We start from the raw sequence: 20,725 nt of genomic DNA, 5'->3' as shown, positions 1-20,725 counted from the left end.
TGGATATTGTGCTAACATACTAAATAAAACCTTAGTTTTAAAACCTTATATATATATATATATATATATATATATATTTCAGCCATAACAACTACCCTCTAAGGCTTGTAATCTATTATAGCAACAGCTGCAAATGTTATAAGACAAAATGGCCCATTTGCCTTTATATAAATCACAACGTAATGATAATTTGTAGGTCTTGGAAAGTCTTGGAAAAATGTGTCACTGTAAAGTCAACATCACAGGCCTTCTTTGCCTCATTTACAGCTTGAGGACTAAACGGTCCATCCATCATGTCTGCTAAACAGACAGAGAGTCAGAGGGAGGTGGGGGAGGAGAAAGAGAGAGAAGAAAAAGCAGGAAATAAGTGAATAGACTCAACAGACACTTATGTAATATGCTTTAAGGGAAACACTGGAACAAATGTGAATGGTGTCCAGCATTAAATGTTGCTAGCTGTGGTGATTTCATACAGGTGGCACACAGATGGGACCCCTCCTGAGACCTGAGCTTGTTAATGAGTCACAGCGAGGAGGGGTGGAGCGGGCTGATATCATGAACCAGACGGAGCCCTCTGGCAGCGCAGCGTCGAGGTACCCAGCATGCCATTCTGCATTATGGCGAGGTGCCCCTCGAGCCGTTGGATCTGCGGATTAACCCAAACCTGGCAGGATTTACCATGCCACGTGTCAGGCTGAGCAAACACTGGAAATGAATTATTATTTTCTCTCACTGTTGCTGAAAGACAACAATCAGGCCTAATGAGGGCTCCCATAGAGACTTATTATCAACTCTAATTAATGGTGCAGAGTGTGTGTCATAAGTCCTATTTACACTATTTAATTACTTTTATAAACTTTGCAAAAACTTCAAGTCTATTGAAGCAGGGATTAGTCTGAGAAGTGAAGCTGAATCTCATAGAAAATGTTGACTGGTCACATTTGAAGCCAGTGGAAGGGCAAAGGTCATGCTTAAGTGGGTGAGAGTGCATTTTGAGATTAGTGGGTTTAGTCAAGGTCTACAAGTCTAAGACTGTTCTTAACTGTCATTCACTATCCTTTTTCTGCAGACAACTGGAGGCTGCTTGAATGTGAACAGCAAGGAACTTGTTGGAGATAATTACATTTTGGGTGTGGTATGTAGGTTTGCAGTGAGAAAGTAGGAAGTTGAGAAGAGAAGAGAAGAGAAGAGAAGAGAAGAGAAGATAATGGGGTAGAGAAGTAGCAGATGGACAGTGGGGTTACTGTCACACAATATTAACACATCCACCTCAGGAGGAGTGAGCCTGTCAGTCAGGACACTTGGAGTCAATTGCTAAACAGAGGGGATTCTGTGAGTGGGGAATCAGGGAGGAAAATCCCTCCTTGCCCTTATGACCTTATATGCCGATTATGGGCCATATAGAGGGACTATCCTAGGCATATAGTGTCGAAAACAGGGGATTAACAGGGGATCGCAAAAGACTCCCCAGGGGACAGCAGAGGAAGAATGAAATCTTAAATCTTATCATTTTAAGAATGAAATCTTTAAAAAAAAAATGGCTGCATTTAACCTTTAGGTGTGTAATCTTCATTCATCTTAAAAAAGTCTGGCTCATGCATGTACTGTCAGACTGTGGTGTACTGTGATCTTGTATTTGTGCATCTGTTGACATTGTTCTGGTGCATTCTTGCCATGGTAATTGAACACACATGATGAGGCTGAAGGAAGGGAGACTGTTGGTAAAGCCTCAGTCAGTCCTGTCACGCGTTTCCTATTCACCAGCCCAGTGTGTGTGTGTGTGTGTGTGTGTGGGAGAGGGAGAAAGCATGTGTGTACTTGCGTGCCTATGAGAGCAAGCTGGTTTTGTGTGTGTGTGTGTGTGTGTGTGTGTGTGTGTGTGTGTGTGATAACACACCACTGGCATTCTTCATTTGTAAATAACTGAATCAGGCTATTTTAGTTTGCTCAGAGCGCAGCTGTAATTTGCAGGCGTTCTACTCTTAAAGACCGGTAATTATGGCTTTTAGAGTCTCCCAAAACATCTCAAATGGCTTCAACTCATGACAGCTGTGCATCTGGGCTTTCACACGCTCACGCATGCATGAACATATGTGTTGCTATTAATTAAACTGGTACATTTTCCAAATGAAGTGGATTTCAATACACAGGTAAACAGAGGTAGCCCACCTAGGTAATAAGGGCACTCAGATTTTTTTTTCAGTCAAATTTTTAAATGAATATTAATAATGATTTTCTAACTACAGTATAAAACGTTTATATAAAATGGACATGACATGGGCCACACAGTCTTTACAAAATATTACAGATATGATTCGTTTTTTCCATGTCTCAGTAGAATTGTGTTAGATTATTTTAAAAAAAATTCCATATTTCACAAAAATAAAATAAGACGAACTACTTTGTTGTAGGGCTGACTTGCACTCTGTCTAATAATCTATGTTTAAAGGAGATCAGAAATGAAGCTTGGTAAGTTGATAGGTTGGTAAGATGATGATCCTTTTGTTCCCATTTTCTAACTTCTTCTATGCAGTTCAGACAATTAACACCAGGGTCAAACAGGGTTTTACTAAACCTTCAAGAGAATCTCTGTCTATCTTCAAATTGTCACCTGATTTGCTTGTTGTTTATTCAGCGCAGACACATACCTCAGAGTTCATGAAGGGAAGGCTGTCTGTTCACCAGACACTGGCTAGTCTGTCTGACCTTAATAAACCAGAGTGCAGTAAATCTAATTCAATGGGCGATTACTGTGGTAGGAAAAAATAGACATTAGCAAAGTAGCTAAGATTCCTGAACTAACTCATGTAATATAACAACCTGCATCACAAAGTGATCACATGACTAAAACAAAACAAAAAAAAAGTATCACCTCAAAAACTAATGAGAATCATCATAGGAAATAAAATGCATTTCTACCAGTTGGCTGCTTCTCTTCTTCTGGCTGCATGCAAAAGTAGTTTTCTTCTGTTCAGAGCGGTGCATTAATTCTCTGATTAGGGAAAGCTTCAGCTGCTTAGCTCCATTAGAAATCTCAGGTGTGATTAACTCCTGTTACAAAATGTATATGTAAAAATTTTAGACAGCCCATTTATGTTCTACATGTTTTATACCAACCTTTAATTATGCAACTGTGTGTAAATGAAGCACACTGCAAACAGAATTTTTGACTGGTAAAGTGGCAGTAAAGAAGAATACAGACAAGGGAAGGAAGGGAAAGAGGCTTTGTAATGATACTTATATGAGAAATTTGTAGCCCCAGATGAATCGCAGAAGTGTGCCATATTGACAAATACTCAGTAAGATAGACAAACTTCTCACATAAAATGTCTGGGTAAATACAAATGCTTTTCATCCACGTGCTCTATAAAACATTATTGTTCAAGTGAAGGCTAAAGGCGCTTTGTGCAGTGACAGAACCTAACCTCTTGTGGGTATAATTTGCTGGCAGTACGAGCTTGGCTGACAATGCAACTGTCACAACTGGAAGCGTCCACGCAACTCGAGGATTATCCCCCCGCCATCCGCTACCTTGAATATGGCATGGCCCGGGAAGCATATGGCTGCAATCTGTGGCAACCCTCCATTTGCTTTTAATTAAACACATGGAGACACCCCACACATACACACATACACACACGCACACACGCACTTGGGTAAAGGCTTGGCAAGGGACTAATAAAAAAAACAAACTGATATGGGCGACATTAATGATGATGTAAGGGAAGCTCATGTGTCAAGAACAATAACTGAAGACAGAGGATTGAGTGTGCTTTATAGTATGTCTCATTACACTTGGAGACAATGATTACAGTGATACACATCCAAACATTCAGCTGATGTGACTAACAGTCTGCGGCCGTAGTTTAAAGACTTGCTAAAAGCAGGGGAAAGTCTACCCTTAATGACCAGGCCATCATCAGTCAGACATAATGTATCTCACGTGTTTATGCAGCTGGTTTTGTCGTATCACGGCTGACTAAATTAGGACTCCTTTTGCTCGCCGTCTGGGAGCTGTCCGAGTATCCCAGAGTAAACATGAAAACTGGAGCACACGCCTTGGAAGTTGAGGTTAGGTGAAGTAATCGTACTAATGTGCCAATCATGTCAGCAGCATTAGTGCTTCAACGCCTCTAATCAAGAGATTGGTGTTCACACACCTTGTTCCAAACATATGTGTGTATGTGTGTGTGGATTATGGGGGCTGGCGGCAGTAATCCCCTGACCACATGGACGTCAGAGGCAATCCAATTTACAATATGACACTGCTTAACACTTACAGATGCAACCTGCTATACTGTGTATGCCAATATTTAAGCAGAAGGGGTCGACTCGTTCGGGATTTGACTTGGATCTTACAAATAGATTAAGAGGCTAAAGCCATGCTAGAGGCTAACTGAGGGTGTAATCAGGGACAGTTGTGCTTAAAGCCAAATGCTAATGTCAGCATTGCCAATTAGTGCTAAAGATGCAGCTGAGGCTGATGGGAATATCATTCGTTTTGCAGGTATTCAGTCATAAGTATTGGACAAATAAAAAATTTTACATGATGTTGGTGCTACATGAAACGTCAGGGGTTCCCCAAAGTTGCTGCAATTTATCCTGAGGGTGACAAGACTGTCTGCCAAATGTCATGGCAGTCCATCCACAAGTCGATGAGAAATTTCAGTCTGGAAGTGGCTAACCCATAGACCGACACAGCCATCCCCAGAGCCATGTGGAATGTGTGGGTAAAAACTACTCAAACAAAGCATCACCAGATTTCATTAACTAAATCCCTAGACCTTTGTCAGCAGTTTCCAATGTGAATAGGCTGATGCAATAAACCAGAACTTCAGTTGCATCTGTTTCCAGGACAATGGAGCTCTGTGAGTTTGAATGTGACTGCACCGATTACCGTCTAAGTACACACTGTATATTAACGTGTGTGTGGGTGGGTGGGGGGTGGGGTGGGGGGCGCAACGACTCTCTAATCAACCTCTGTACCACATTGTCATTCATTTATGCATTAAACAGATGGAGAAGGTGACTGTTTTGCGCACTTGTGCACATCAGACACGTGTTGTCATTCTCTGGAGAGAAACACCAACTGTCAATCAAAACAGTCACTGAAATACTCCTTTATTCCAAATGCAGGACGAGGTCAGCCAAATAAAACATGCATATGTTGTTTTTGTAATTTTCTATGTCTACATTATAGATATTTAATACATAAATGATTCTATCCATACAAAATATAAAAATATGTGAGGCCTCATTTACAACCATATTTACATGGACTTCCTTAACTTAAAGTGAAATTATTAATTCATTTATCTATGTACATACTATGAACTGAATACAATAGTACAGTATATCCTATATCTAAATCACATTGCATGAAAAAGCTAAACTGTACCAAACCAACTACCTTGCACACTTGTTTGCTGCATGGAAATGAAGTTATGATAAAAAAAAAATTGCACATCAGCTTTTGATAAACGTTGTGACTTGATAGAACTGCGCTTGTAAGTGTAACAGCCTTAATACTCAGGAGATATTCTGAAACATTAAAATGAACAAACATGCAAACACTGTTGCTTTTTCACTGTTTACCAACTGTAATTCATCACTGACTTCCAATTACATAATATTCAACACTCAACGACACTGAATAAATGGACTGTGAGTTTTGTTTTTTTGTTCCAGATGGAGAATGTTAGCGTACACAAGGTGGAGAGAGAATCATTTACTGTGCCAAACGTCAGGATATTAGGAGATGATGCAGTTCTTGCTTTTTCTGCGTTTGTGGGTGTGTAACTGCCCACTGCGGTTGGGTCCTCCCATCCCTGTGTTGTACTTATGGACAAGCTCCTGGTTGCTGAGGTAGCGCAGCTGGATGGGTCTGGGGATCGGCTCACCCAGAAAGTAACCTTCATCCTCTGATTCGGAGGATGAAGAGCAGGTGGAGCACCAATCATCGTCGTCATAATCATCCCAGGAGTATTGGTTCAAGCCAGTGCGTCGGCTGGCCCCGGGGTTCTGCAGCGTCAGGTCTGAAGTGGTCCTGGGGCACTGCCTGAAGAGTTGGGGCTGGTATCTTCCCCCTCCTCCTCCTACCCCAAACTGGTCCCTGGTGCTCCTTGGTGGCGGGAACCGGTCATAATCCTCTCGGACACGTAACTGTGGTCTTTCTTGAGGTCTCGCCCTTCGCTCTGCCACCAAGTGGAGAGCGTTTTCTGAGCGAGAACGACGGGATCTCCGGGAGCGGTGGTGGTGGTGGTGCCGGCGCCTCTGGGGAGTCTCCTCTTGGGCATCTATACGGACACTTGCTCCCCTACCACCTCCTCCTCCACCCACCCTGCGCTCACTGATGGGTGGCAGGCGGGCAGCATTGGCACTGCTCACCAAACTCACCCTGTCCTCCTCCTGGAAGGTGAAGCCGGGTGGTAAATGAGTCATGCCCATACCCCCACCCATGCCAGGAGGGTCACAGTATTGCACCTTGTACTGGGAGGGCCTGGGGGGATCCATTTCCATGTAGGGCTGACTGGCGGTGAGGCTGTGAATGGACTCAGAGCTACGAAACTGCACTGAGGAGTTGAGGGTGCCCATGTTGCTTTTCTCTGACACGTTCATTCCAGAGTCTTTGCTCAGGTCGGGCATGGAGAAACGAGAAAGGTGCTCCTGACGCTTTCCTCCTCCATCTGCTGAGTTTCCTGAAGGGAAACAGAGTTGAATTAAGTGTCATCCCATTTCAGTTAGAGGAAACATCTTAGTATCCAACAACAATGCTAACAAACAATAAGCTCTACACAGAGGTCTAACGACTACTACCATACCCACCTGTACCATTGGACATGGCCAGGGACTCCATGGATCCTCTTGGGGTCTGCTCTAGAGGGGTCAGTTGCTCTGGGAAGTTAAGTGCATTGATGGGGTTCCTGCTTCTCGCCACCTGGGTTGCTGCTGGAGGCCCTGCATCTCTGTCCCTGTCCCTCTGAAAGCCATGCAAACTGATGGAGCGCTTGTCAGAGGAGAAGCCGTTGTGGTGCTGAGAGCAATGGGACATCTCAGTGAAGCTCTTTTGGGTCCTCAGCTTGGGTGGATAGTACTCCTCTGGAGCTTGCTGCTGGAACCACGTCTCATTCAGAGAGTGGCCCTTCATGGCCGAGATGGGGGGTCTCTTTAAACCTGCGTTCTCCTTGATCCTGTGATCCTGCTGCTGATTGTTCTGTCCAGAGCAGGCGGGGTTATAGGCAGTCCTGACGTTGCACTGGCTGAGAAGCTGGAGAGGGGTGGGGTTGGCGGTTGGGTCTGAATGGGATTCATAATTATAACTGTCACCTGCTTGCTCCTGGCTCTGCCAGGCCGGTGGCTCGCGAGTCAAACTAGGCGTTTGACTGGAGAGACTCAGAAGATCCATTTGTAAAGACAGTGGGTCCACCTCGCCGGAAAATCTCTCCGCCTGCACTCCACCCCCTCCTCCTCCTCCTCCTCCTCCTCCTCCTCCACTCTTCCCGGTCTTGGAACTGCGTCTGGACTCCCTGGTGGAGCGGGCGCTTTGGAAGGCCGAATCAGACGAGTCAGAGCCATTAGGCTCCTCCCCCAGACTGCAGGAGCGTGAGCAAAAGATCTGGCCCTGCTTGGGCAGGAAGGGCCGACCCAGCAGAGAGCGTTTACAGCGGGCGCAGCAGAAGCAGCCCTCAGTGGCGTGCCAGTGCTGCCCATCATATGTCATCTGGCCTTGATCAATGCCTGCAGGAAAGAGAAAACACCACATGAATTCACACTTTAGGTAAAATGACAGATTGTGGGACTTGTGTAAAAATACACAATTAAAATACAAAACACCATGTGTTCATCAAAGAGCTTGAAATTAAAATCTTTATGTCTTTATTAAAAATGCTGTTTGATATGAAAATAGTAGCTTATTACAAGCTGCTTGTTGAGTGAGAAAATGGAGCTGGAGGCTGTAACACATGACTGCGCTTAGGGGCAAACTCATTATGAAACTTGCCCAGCATTGTACTGTATGAACACACTGCATTTTGAGTATGTTTCAAGTTGTATCAGGGGGAAAGAAAACCAGCTATTTGCTAATGGCTGCCATCTGGTTTGAGCATGTTTTTCTGATGGTTTCAATTTATAATCAGTTGTGCTTTTTAGCCAAATACTTTTCTGTATCCTGTCTGACAAATAATTACAGAGCAAATTTGTTGAGAGGTATGTGCCAAAATCACACCTGGGCATCCTGTCAGGGGAACACACGAACACGCACACACACACACACACACACACACACACACACACACACACACACACACACAGTTCTTAACAGGAGGTGGCATGGGGCCAAGAGGTGCTAATATGAAGGTTTCCCACTCAAAAATACCCCAGTTACAGTGGGTTTCCCTCCAACACTACAGTGTTTGAAAGAGTTTGTGAGATTTTAAAATTTGTATTTTAACTAACATTTGCTGCAAGTGTCTGATATATACTGTAAATACTTCAGTGCTCTGTAAGCTGAGGTCTCTGTGGCCCTCTGCTATGTGCCCTGCCTCACATGCCTGGCTGTGGATGACATCATTCAATGATCTACTGCTAAAAGTCATGCCCCGTCCTTTCTGCTGTAGTTCTCTTTCTCCTCTGTTACTTGCTACAAAGAAATGAGGTCACTCTCACATCCTCCTCGAAAAAAACCTGCAGCCCAATCACATTCCACTTAATTATTCCATGTATCCATGTGTTTAGCATATTGTATTCTTTTTGAAAGGGTTCCTTTGCATGACCTGCAGGTGATTAATGCGGTCCGTGTTAACAGTGATAGATGCCGGGTGGTGGTGCAGCATACCAATATGTTCCCCACAGGAGTCACAGTACTCTGCGTAGAGGGACTCGAAGCAGGAGCAGCAGTATGGCCGTCCCTCCTTCATGATATAGCGCTGGCCCCCCAGCACCGTCTCACACTCGAAGCAGCAGAAGTGCTTCATGTGCCAGTGACGTCCTTCTGCCTCGGTGCACTCATCCGCAAAGATGATCTAAGAAAGAGGAGAGAAAGAGTATCGTTTATTAGGGGTCCTCAGAGGTAAAACCTCGATTGGGTTATTACTGTGCGCTGAATGACAGGACAAAGGCTCGGCTTGCCCTCCCTCCCCCTTCCATACGGACCACTTTCTCCTCTGCAACTTAGTACTCTTAGATCACCCTCTTTGTCACTGGCTTGTGTAGGAGGCTAATGTGTGTGGGGACTTGGTGAAATCTAGATGGTGCATTTACTTTTAATTACGCTGCTGTTGAATCACCTGGGTGCTTTTTAAAATACTAACAGTGTCCTTGTCCCCATTTGCAGAGAGAGTACGTCAGTGTTAATGGCTTTGAGATCAGGATATTGAGAGCTGACCCCATTAGACGTGAGAAATCCATGCATGAGTTAAACTGTGACAGTGCGTGCTGGGGAGCCTGTGAGCATCATATGACAGCAGTGTGGTGCATATGAGGGCATGTATTATGTGCAGAATGCATGTGTGTAAATGTTTTAGAAATAGCTCTATAATCACCATCCCACATTACTGGCACAGTTATTTTAAAGTAGGCGATATGTGTATCCATTAACACGTGATCCTTTTTTACAGCCTTGTGTGTGTGTGTGTGTGTGTGTGTGTGTGTGTGTGTGTGTGATGGGTGTGTACCTCATCACAGGCAGTGCATCGTGGTTTCAGCCTCTCGGCGTGGTGTCGGCCACAGTAGATCTTCCCGTCCTGGTGGAAGTAGATGAGATCCACCAGGAGCTCGCTGCACATGCTGCACACAAAGCAGGCGGGGTGCCAACACACACCGTGACCCGCCCGTGATGCAAACACAGCAATATCGCCGCCATTTATCTGGCCGCCGCACTAAACAGAGGTGGAGGAAGAAGAGCGTTTTTGAGAAATCAGCTGCTGGCATTTACCTTCTGATAGTATTTGTCACTATTTTAGATTCTCCCCTGAGTCCAGGGGGTCCACGCCGATACTGAGCACCGATCCAATACAATCCAATGTTATTTCTTACTCAGTTTAAAACATGCATACCTTAAAGTGTAGAACTGATAGTGATATTGTATCATGAAGCTGTATATCACATTTTAACTATAAGTGATATTCATACTCCAACATTCTCTAAGGCTTTTGCTGTTTCTAGAAAGTGAAACCAATGAGTGCTTTTATTATTTCATTAACACAGTGAAGCAAAATAACTTCAGGTAAAGACTTATTCACATATAAAATCATTTCAAAAGAAAATTATGCATTATCAAATTAGGGCTTGTAAACATTAAGGTCTGCAAGAGCTGTATCAGTATAATTATTTAAGTTCCATTGCTTGGCCAGAGAAGGACTCTAATGTGCGTACTCCACAGGCCCAACTTTGTAAAAGCACGATAAACGTTCTTTAGAGTGAATGGATGGGACGCCATCTTGAACCGTGGTATGGTATCATTAATTCCTCAATGTAAAATAATCCCTGTTACAACAGGCTGTCGGGATATAAGACACTGAGTGAACAGTCAGTGTAGTCCAATGGGAAGTCAGTAAAATGTGTTACTTTATTGGTTGGAATAGATAATAACTACAACCATCATCATCTTTCCTTCATCTGTTATGGTCTAAATTAATTGATTGACCATTTGGTCAATATAATGTCAGAACACAATCGCAATTTCCTTAATCCTGAGGTCATGTCTTCAAATGGCTTGTTTTCTCTGATCAACAGACAAAAACCCAAAGAGCCTCAGTTCCCATCATGTAAGACAAAAAAACATATCCTTACTTAATTGAGAAATTGAAACAAGAGGACCAATGACAAGTTCCAAAGACAAATCGATCACCTAATTCTTTGAACTCTACAGGAGATCACTGCTGAAGGTGCACCATTTTCAAAGAAAACCCCTTTCATGGGATCTTTAATCAGGTCACTGTCGCTACTGATACAGATGCAGTGCATCTCTATCTTTAACACAATTTTGCATGAAAACTGGACTAAACTGAGAGCACGAGGGTGTGTTTATGTGTGTGGCTGGGGAGGGCAGGCACAGACAGGGAGAGGAAATTAAGTGGCTGTTGGAGGACATGGCAAAGGGGGGGAATAAAAATGGAGAGATATATGGGAGGATAAAAGGGAGAGCGGGATGGCATGGAGGTGTAAAGGTAGAGAGGCCGGAACTATAAACAAGAGGGAGTGCTAAGGAGACAGGGGGGAAAGGTCAGGTAGGCAAAGTAGATTTAGAGGGATGGGAAGACAGATACAGAGGGAGAGTTACAATCAGGTTATCTAACTGGCACACAGCCTATACTGCTGCAAGGAGGCCAAGGGGGGGGGGGGATTCAATCAATACACACTCTCCCAACAATCTGCTCCCTCGCATATGTGTGGTTTTGTGTGTGTGTGCGTGTTGCTGAGTGGATGGGAAACACAAGCTGTAAAGCAACTATCCACCTGGGGCACCAACACAACAGAGAGCAGCTCCACTTTGTTTGTGCACTTTGTAACAAATGGCTATCGGATGCTGAAGTGTGCTAGTTTGTTGTTGAAAGAACACTCTTCATTGCACTCTGCAGTCCCATAAGGCCACTACAAGAGTACATGAAGACAACACCTTCAATATTTGATGGGACACTGGGCTCTGCTGTAAAATATTTTCAGGAAGATTTGAAGAAGTTGTAACTGAATCTTCTTCTCTGAGGTAACGCTGACAAATAACTGTGATTGTTTGAGTGTGACAGCTCATATTGTAGAGGGAAAAAGAGACATGCTATATACTGTACAATATACACACAAGATTCTCTATAGAACAAGATTTTTAAGGTGAGATTGACAAGGTCACTTCATTGTTATAAAAGCAGACGACTGTTGCGTCTCTGCCCTTTATATGTCAAGATGAAGCACCTCTCGTACATCATGACAAAGACCTGAAATGCCAGCAGGCTGTTCAGTACGTCTCTCACACTATTCATTGCTTTCATTCCACCGGCCACATGACACACCTTTGCTTTTGTCACACTTAATTCACTCGTGTCACGGGATGCGGCGCAGAAATGACATTTAGACGTGAAATGATGGCTTGCTTTCAGATCATCTTTGATCTTGTCATATCTCTTCCCTGCTGGGGGAAGTGATACAGAAATGACGGTTTTGATAATTCTGTCAGTTACCTGCTCGCAAATTGCCCCGGTCATCGTCACGGGGAACGGACGGACGTTGCCGCGGCCCAGGTTCTCCCGTTTACGTTGGTTACTGAAGAGCTTCAGCTCTCGCTTCTCCTCGTCATCCAGACTGTTACAGTAGCGGACCTGGGGACACACACACACGCACACACACATCAACATACATTTGCTTGAAGGTGGATATCTGCCTTTCTTTTCTTTTCTTTTTTTAAAAAGCAATTTCTCATTGTTAAACCTTAGCATTGTTGTCATAATGTAGCCTTATTCGCTGTAGACTTGCCATAGTAGGAAAAGCACAGGTGTTACTGATGACATTAACAATGGCTCTGTCTTACTCAAGTGTCCCTTAAAGTCATAACAGAGTAACAGAGAACCAGCATGAACAATACCAGGACCCTGAAACTTTGTTTGGCCTGGTTTGTTTGGCAGCAGGATTGTAAAAAAAGTACTGAAGTAATTTGTACCAAACTTGGAAGCGGGGTGGGGCATAGGCCAGGAAAAAAACACATAACATTTTGGTGTGAATCCAGAATTTTTTTTTTTTGTCTTTCTTTAGCATTTTTCGATGTTTTCGTCAGTTTCTCATGTAAAGTCCTACATATTTATGGTGTTGAGATCTATAAGTTTGTACGACATTATTTAGATCCAGCTAATCTGATAATAATCTGCATCTGGTTCTTTTTTATTAAAGGATTATTTGGCCTTGGCAGAGGTATGCACTCTACTAGTTTACGCCTGTGCTTATCCTACAGCGCCATGTCAAAATGTTAAAGTTAAGACACTTCATATAATTCGCTTCGCTTTCCATCACAACTGGGAATCTGCTATTTCAGCTACATATTTTCCCCATTTGGGTTCACAAAGGAGGATGAACATGCTGGGAGTGATTATTCCATTTCATTATTTCCATCATTTTCCATTTCAAGAAACAGAGATTTTAAGATTGTGCAGCAGGGATTAGAAACAGAAAAAGAACCAGTCCTTAAAATGCAGAAGAAGTAGGAAGTTCCAGGCTTACATACTGTATCACAGCCATCATCTCCAATTTGTTCACCGATTCAAATGAGACTGATGTTGTACCTATTGACAGCTATCAACCCATCAGAATTTAGAGATGAACAATCTTCCTGCACATCTGCAAGTGTATCTGGCAAGACACATTCATGGAACAAGCATGGAAGAGACTGAGGCAGCTGCACAGGCTGATGTAAGTTAACTTACAGAAATAACAATTCTCTAATTGGTACATTTCTGTGATGATAGGAACTGCTACGGAAACTTCCTCCACCACAAAGCAAAAACAACCCTCTCTCCCAAACAGAAACTGGCTGACATGAACCTGGTGTTAGACTGAATAATGAAGTAAAACTAAATGTGATTGCCAGTGTAGTTATGGCACCACTTGTTTATGACAGTCAACTAATATCTCAAGATTAACAGTGGTAATGATTTATTGATGTGAACTTAAAAAGGCAGCTACACATACACACAAACACCTCACTATCTCATTCCCACCCATTAAGCAGACAGACTCCATTTTTCTTGCGTCTGTCTCCTCCCTTTGCCCCTCTTATCTCTGTATTGCCCCGAAGGAGGGGAAGAAGAAGGGAGGGATAGATTTGTGGATAGATGGATGGATGAAGGTGTTGGGGGAGGGGGACCAGTTTGGACTCTCACCTCATTGTCGTGGGGCGGGAGCTGATGGAGCAGCTGTTTGATGCGGTATTTCTCTCCTGGGCTGTTCACATAGGGCACCTTGTCCTCAGGCAGGGAGCTGTAATACTGATGAACCTGAGGAGGAGACACAGACACAGACACAATGAACAGCAACATACCTGCAACATGTAAACAAGATGACGGACCAACAATACACAGCGATTATTTTTCATTATTGATTGATGATTATTTTTCCTTCATTGATTTAGTGTTTTGTCTATTAAATAATGCCACAAAGTAAGGAAAAATGTCCATCAAGAGCTCCCATAGTCAATGGTGTGTCTTCCTGTTGCTTATGTTGGCTGCACAACAGTCAAGAAGCCTAAAGGGAATCAACTTATAATGATATGAGATGGAAAAGTTTGACGAATCCAGAGAAGATGACACCTGCAAATGTTTGATATTATTTGATAAATGACTAAAAATGGTTCATTTATCATCATAATTTTTGCCAGTTAGTCATTTTAGTATTAAACCATTACAGAGACAAATTAACAGGATCTATAACTGAGAGTGACACACACACACACACACACACACACACACACACACACACACACACACAATCCCTTTGATTTATGGCCCACCATTTGAGACTTAATGGAACCTCACCTCTCCATCTCTGCACATTGACATGGGAATGTATTACTGACCTGTCAAATGTGCATGCGCTCATGTCCACACACACACACACACACACACACACACAGAGCAATGATTACCTCCTATGCATATAGCAGTGCGTGTGAATACGAATACGTGCGACAGCAGGATTAATGCTAATCTGGTCATTCCAAATTACTTGGACATTCTTTACATTACAGCGGCAGACAATGAGTGTCATCTCAGTGTTATTTATTGCAGTCTTTTTTATTACACTGTAACAGGGGGCCGGGGTATACCAGAGGTCAGGCAGTCATATATGAATGTGAGTGGAGGAGAGGGGGGCAGACCACGAAAGCCACAGGGTTTTAAAGGGAGATTTGAGGACAGAGGTCAAAGACAGATAGAGGAGCTGGAGGACAGGTGTGGAGAGGAAATAAAGACAGAATGAAAATGTCAAATGGTTGAAGAAAGAGAAGAACGAACAAGACAAGCTTTGATCAAATGAAAAAAAAAAAAAACAATAGAGCAGAATGAAGACTTGAAGAGAGACAATATGATCGATACCTGCTGACTAGGTCACTGCAATCTTAATGACCTGTCTGTCTACTGAATGGATCTACTGACTAGAAGCCATCAGCTTTGTCCTTGGGAATAACACAGACTCTGTCACACACAAACAGATTAACTTGAATAATAAAGCCAAGTATCAGTGCGTTAAGACCAAAATTAAAACTGTATTGCTTTCAAAAACTCTTCTATCTTAAAGCTGAGTTGCCGTAAAGCGCCACAGTCTGTATCAAGGGCAAACAGTATGGCGTAGGCTTATAGGAGGATGTTTGTTGTTGGGATGAATTTATAGCAAGAGTTGTTGTAAGCGTAATCCAATTCCTCCTGCTCTGCTTTTGTTGGCTTCCCCTGGTGTTGGTGAGGGCCGCGGGATCCGTGTCCAGCAGCATGGCTCAGGCTGCTGGAGGGCTGGGGGTGTCTGAGGATAGTCCATGAAAGACTGACTGTGGTCAAGCACCGATAAATCACACAACGCCTATACACCAGGATAAACACACACACACACACTTACACTCATACACGCGTACTGCTAATGATAAATTTACGAAATATGCTTTCAACAACAACAGGGTTACAATCTGGAGGTGAAAGGCACACTGCCCCGAGGAAAAGATCTAAAGACAGATGCACACGCAAACACACACACACACACACACACACACACACACACACACACACACACACACACACACATACATGCATACATGCACATAATGGACACACAGTTGCAGCGAGAGCCAGGAGGAGCAGCTTGTGATAATAACTGTAATCGAAAGCAGACGAAACTAAAGACAGGGCAGAATTTGGGACTGCACTGAAAGGAGGGTTTTTAAAAGTTAAAGCGAATAGAACGTTGCAGCTGAGTGACAAGAGCGATCGCTTCACACAGCTGGTTTCGATTGCTGTTAATGGCCAGACGGCCGGAGGAAAAGACACCACCAGGCACCAGGCCTGACATTCTCTCAACAAGCCACTTTACAGCGGTTAGTGGACACAGATATTATATTGTTGAGAAAACACTGGTAGTAACAGCCAAACATGGTGGGAAAGATGGTGTTTTCATAGCAAAGAGAGCAGATTTAATGGCAATGTTTTCATTCTTTGTCCTTTTCTTCTCACGTATTTGCTGAGAAGAGTGAGCGCCCGCGGCTCAGCACTGCAGTCAGCACAGTTGTGGCAGCAAATCGCGTTAAAAATGTCTGAGATGGGTTAATTACGCACAAAATATAACCTATACTGAATGGATTAAAAATGCAGGTGCCACTTTCACAAGAGTCTACAGCCAAGCTGGCAACTGTGAGGTTGTGTCTAGGAATAGCAACACTTTTAGCTATGTGCGAACAATAGCATGTTAGCATTCTCACAACTAAAACGATAACATGTTTAGTGGGTATAATGTTTACCATTGTCACTATCTTAGTTTGGCATGTTAGCACGGTAGTATTTGCCATTTACCATTAAACCGCCCCATGGCAGTGCGATAGTGATGGGGTCACCAAAGTTGGTCTTGATCCTCTGGGAACCACAAATGTCTGAACAAACTTAGATGTCATGTGTTATATGTATATGTGGTTTTCTCACTTTCAACTGATCTGATCTCCTTGTTCAGTTGTGAGTAAAACACTTGCCACAATCTCTTTTTATAGCCTCATCATTTATCTCTCATTCGCAGCTGCTGGCTCTAATCAGGTCAGGTCACGGGCTGACAGTTTTCATAGTCCTTGAACTCAGAATAGAGGGGATCTCATTGTCCCTAGATCCATTTTTGAACAGGTCAAACGAGCCTCATGTCCTTTCCAAACTGATCTTTTGTTGTCTAAAAGTTGATTTATCCACATCCAAGCTGCGGGTCCATTTCAGAACCTGGAAAGACTTCTAGTTTGCATGAATAACCCTGAACTGAATTTCTATCCAAATATCCCACATGTGAGCGGTCCGGGAAAAAAAAAAGCATACTTCATGTTCAATTCCAAATTAAAATCAGACCTGGTGGATGTTGAACAGATTCTGCCGATTAGACTGAAGCTATTGCTACGTGATGGTAAAAAAAATGGGCCACTGCTGAGTAACATTCTTGGCCTTAACAAGCTGTAACTTGGCAACATCCAAGAATTTTATTTGAGAAGGATGGAGAGAAAATATTGGCAGGGCCTCCCTCACACTGCAGCTCAATAACATCTCCAGCACACTCAGTAATGGCTTTATGTTTGGGGATAAAGATTCATGTTCTATTATGAGTCTGTATTTCAGCAACAGAAACACAAAACACACAGGAGACTTGATCAGCCCCACCGAAGTGCTGAGTTTCCCCTCATAATTCTCAGATATATCTGACTGAATACCACAGTCCTCCTCTGAAATCTCTCCTTACCGAGTGGTGACTTTACACCACTGCAGGCTGAATAGCAGACTCATACACAGCACCGGCTCCCTATGGTGAAACCCAAACCCACTGTTAAGATCCTGGAGATTAGCTTTGTGTTTACCAACTCTCTCTATTCTCGCTCTGTCTTTACCTTGTGCGCAGGAAATCAGGGCGTTGAAGAGCTGCACATCAGGCGCACTTCCGCTCCTCAGTGATGGGTCACACAGCATGTTTTCACAGCTTGAATGACTTGCACATCAGGTTTGGAAAATAGAAATTGCCTTTAGAAAAAGACACATTTCATGTAGGTTGAGATTAATGCTCTTAAATGCCACAGTTTTTCCACCAGGGCTGATTGTTTCTCTTCATGTTTACTGTCAAAAGGCAAAAACAGCATCCATTTCTTTCAAGTTTGTTTACCGCTATGCTGCTGCAGTACAGCACAGCCCAGTTTCTATTATGGCCTGGCTATTGCTGAGGTCATATTGCCCCTAGACGAGAACCTAATTGACTTCGGGGTTAGACGTGTGACCCTGGAGGGGGATGAAAAATCGCTGTGCTCAGTCCTCTGAGGTGAAACAGGGGGCTGTGGCAACATTGTGTATTGACCAGTTCATTGCTCTAAGCTCATCAACAAAATGAAACCAGCGTCCACAAATGCTTCTATTGTCCCATAAAACTGAAAACCTCCCCACATGTGCACACCTATGGTTCGACAGGGTGTTGTAAAAGAGGATTTTCATCAACAAGCATGGGGCCATTTAACATGTGCTTGGCTGAGCCTTCGTGAGGACGATGGAACCTACTGTAAACATGTTTGGAGGCAGAATGAATTGGAGATTAATTTGACTGCTGGGGCCACATAATCCTTGTTACCCATTAGCCTGCAGAAAGTGCAGTCAGCATAACTAGTGAGCTATCATACAGTTACAAAATATAGGCATGAGGTGTAACACTATACGCAGTGTAGTGCTTGGAATTTTTATTAGGTTTACACCACACTGTACTGGAATGCATGTATATGTATTAACTTTTATAACTGGAACCTGTCTGCGCATATGGCTTTTCAACCACACTGAGATAATCGTTTATAACACCAATCTTTTCGAGGACATTTTCTTTGGTGTGTAAATTTGAAGTCACCGAGTTCACATCATAGTGTGTATGGTGAAATTAGAGCTTTATGAAAACTTTTGGCAGACAAACTGCATATTCAGTTGCAGTTCAGAGTGGATAGGGTCCACGGATCGGGCTACAATCAGATGTGATTGACAACAGCTGACAAAACCGCGCAGGAAAACTGCACACTTTTACAGATAGACCTCAATGGTCCTTGTGCTGCTCTGTGCGAATGTCATGTGGCCCAGATTGTAAGTAAGTGAAAACATGCTAATACCTGTTCAGGTTTGAGTCCTGGTGGTACCCAGGCGTACTCCTCCAGGGCACAGCCAGAGTCGTCATCTGAGGTAGAGTTCCTCTGGAAGTCGTACATCAGCTTGGTGACCGTCTTCTCCATCTCTACAGGCATGGCTGGCACTGCATGCTCCTCACGACGACACTTACAGTGCACACAGATCTTCCTACCACGGAAAAACCAAAGACAACGAACATCCGTCAAGCCACGGTTGTGTGTTTTTTTCAACAGGCACAAATTAATGAAAGACTTCTACCGAATTAGAGCCTCAGATTAGATATGAACGCAGTAGTTATTTGACCTCCTGAATTATGCTGCTGAGAAGTGTGATCTGAAAATAACTTTTGCACATTTTAACTCACAATATCTCAGAATACAAAACCATTAGGTTCAAAATAAACCCTCAGTTTAATAAATCACTATGTAAACAGAAATGTATCCTGGGCGATAGGGTTTCAACAGAAACAAGACGTCATACTATAGAGTACTGTTTGGGCCTCTGAAGCTTGCCATTAATCACAGAAAATAAAAATAACCCAAACAGCTTTTTTTTTCCGAAAGGTAACCTCAAGAGAAGCTGTGAAAAAAGGAAAATCTGTCATCCAACCTATTTGGTTGTGGGCATAGACCCCCCCCCCCAAAAAAAGCATAAGGCCTGTGCATGTTTCCAGACCCTCTACCCATAAAGCATGTGAACTCCACACAGTTTAAAGGTCAAGGCTTCCCGCTGCAGCTCTCACAGTAAAATACGGGTGCCACAATTACAATGCCCCCACAATCCTCAGGGGAATCAAGTATGAAGATATAATCACAAACAGGCTATGGAAATTAGCAGAATAGAGCCAATGACAATGATGGAAAGCAGTACTGTACAAACACACAAACATGCACACAACACACACACACACACACACACACACATCCACATGAACAAGGTTAGGGAGAAACACTAACAGATGCTCAGCCAGGACAGTGCTCCGCTCTCATTAGTCAAGCGGACCCGCCCAGCTATAAAATGGAAAATATCCATGTGTGAGTTTCCACAGAAAAGAAGGCCGAGAGTGTTTGACACTGACACTCCTCCTCCTCCCTGCTCTTTCATCTCTAGTCGTGCCCAGAGAGTGATAAAGTGAGTTGTTATATTTCATAGACTCAAACACCTATTCTTGGGTGTTGTTTTGCAAACTATTGGGATTAACAGACAAAGTTTGCTCCTCAGAGAATGACAGAGAACTTTTGAGACGTCTCACAATAAGCAGAACAGGATGTGTGTTAAATACCTGAGTGCATGGATTAAAATGAAAATCACCAGGTCTGTACTTGGATCCAAAGGGAGGAGACACTACATACAAACAGATTCCCATGTCCTTGACAAGTCTAAGCCCCCGCATGAAGACAAAAGTCTGGGTGGCCAGAAGGTTGCATCCCACTAACCGTTGCTGCCCCTCAGGCGGCCAAACCAGAGAGACAATCCCATTACCTCCCCAGGCGGACGCTCGCTTGTCTGACAGACGGACCTACGGAGGAGCTTAAGGACACTCAGGACAATGTTTGACAGACTGACAACCTGGTTGGCCATGGATCTGTTAGTGTAAAGTGCTTGGAGCCAAGACAGCACTGTGTGGAGAGCTGGCCAAGGCTCACATTGTCTCTTGTTCAGAGGAGCACTTCTTGTCCAAGGGTTGAGTCCTGGTTAACAAAGCACTCCAGTATATTTGGCTTAATACTGATGGATTTTGATGACAGAACAGACATTGGAAATACTTGGAAACCTCTTTCAAGCTGTCTAAGTAAAACATCCCACTGACGTGCCACAACTGGTAATACAACATGCGATTCTTGAAAAGAAAATAAACAGATCTATGGGTCTTAAAT

At 43.4% G+C, this 20,725-nt stretch overlaps 1 protein-coding gene across 2 annotated transcripts in view; it reads right to left on the bottom strand.

Moving 5' to 3' along the window:
• Positions 1 to 5,105: 5,105 nt before the first annotated feature.
• prickle2 (prickle planar cell polarity protein 2) overlaps positions 5,106 to 20,725 on the bottom strand; it is an 88,250-nt gene continuing 72,630 nt past the window's right edge. For both annotated transcript variants that reach the window (XM_022744956.1, XM_022744955.1), the window contains exons 2-8: positions 18,833 to 19,016; positions 13,860 to 13,973; positions 12,171 to 12,308; positions 9,672 to 9,875; positions 8,834 to 9,020; positions 6,826 to 7,737; positions 5,106 to 6,698 (exon numbers count right to left, since the gene is read on the bottom strand). In XM_022744956.1, the coding sequence (XP_022600677.1) occupies positions 5,752 to 6,698; positions 6,826 to 7,737; positions 8,834 to 9,020; positions 9,672 to 9,875; positions 12,171 to 12,308; positions 13,860 to 13,973; positions 18,833 to 18,964 (2,634 nt within the window). In that variant the 5' untranslated portion in view covers positions 18,965 to 19,016 and the 3' untranslated portion in view covers positions 5,106 to 5,751. The remainder of the gene's footprint in view (positions 6,699 to 6,825; positions 7,738 to 8,833; positions 9,021 to 9,671; positions 9,876 to 12,170; positions 12,309 to 13,859; positions 13,974 to 18,832; positions 19,017 to 20,725) is intronic.

The sequence above is a fragment of the Seriola dumerili genome, unplaced genomic scaffold, assembly GCF_002260705.1.
Source record: "Seriola dumerili isolate Sdu_G_001 unplaced genomic scaffold, Sdu_1.0 BDQW01000088.1, whole genome shotgun sequence".
Lineage (NCBI taxonomy): Eukaryota > Metazoa > Chordata > Actinopteri > Carangiformes > Carangidae > Seriola > Seriola dumerili.
The sequence above is the reverse complement of the archived record's forward strand: the minus strand, read 5'-3'. Positions and strand labels throughout refer to the sequence as shown.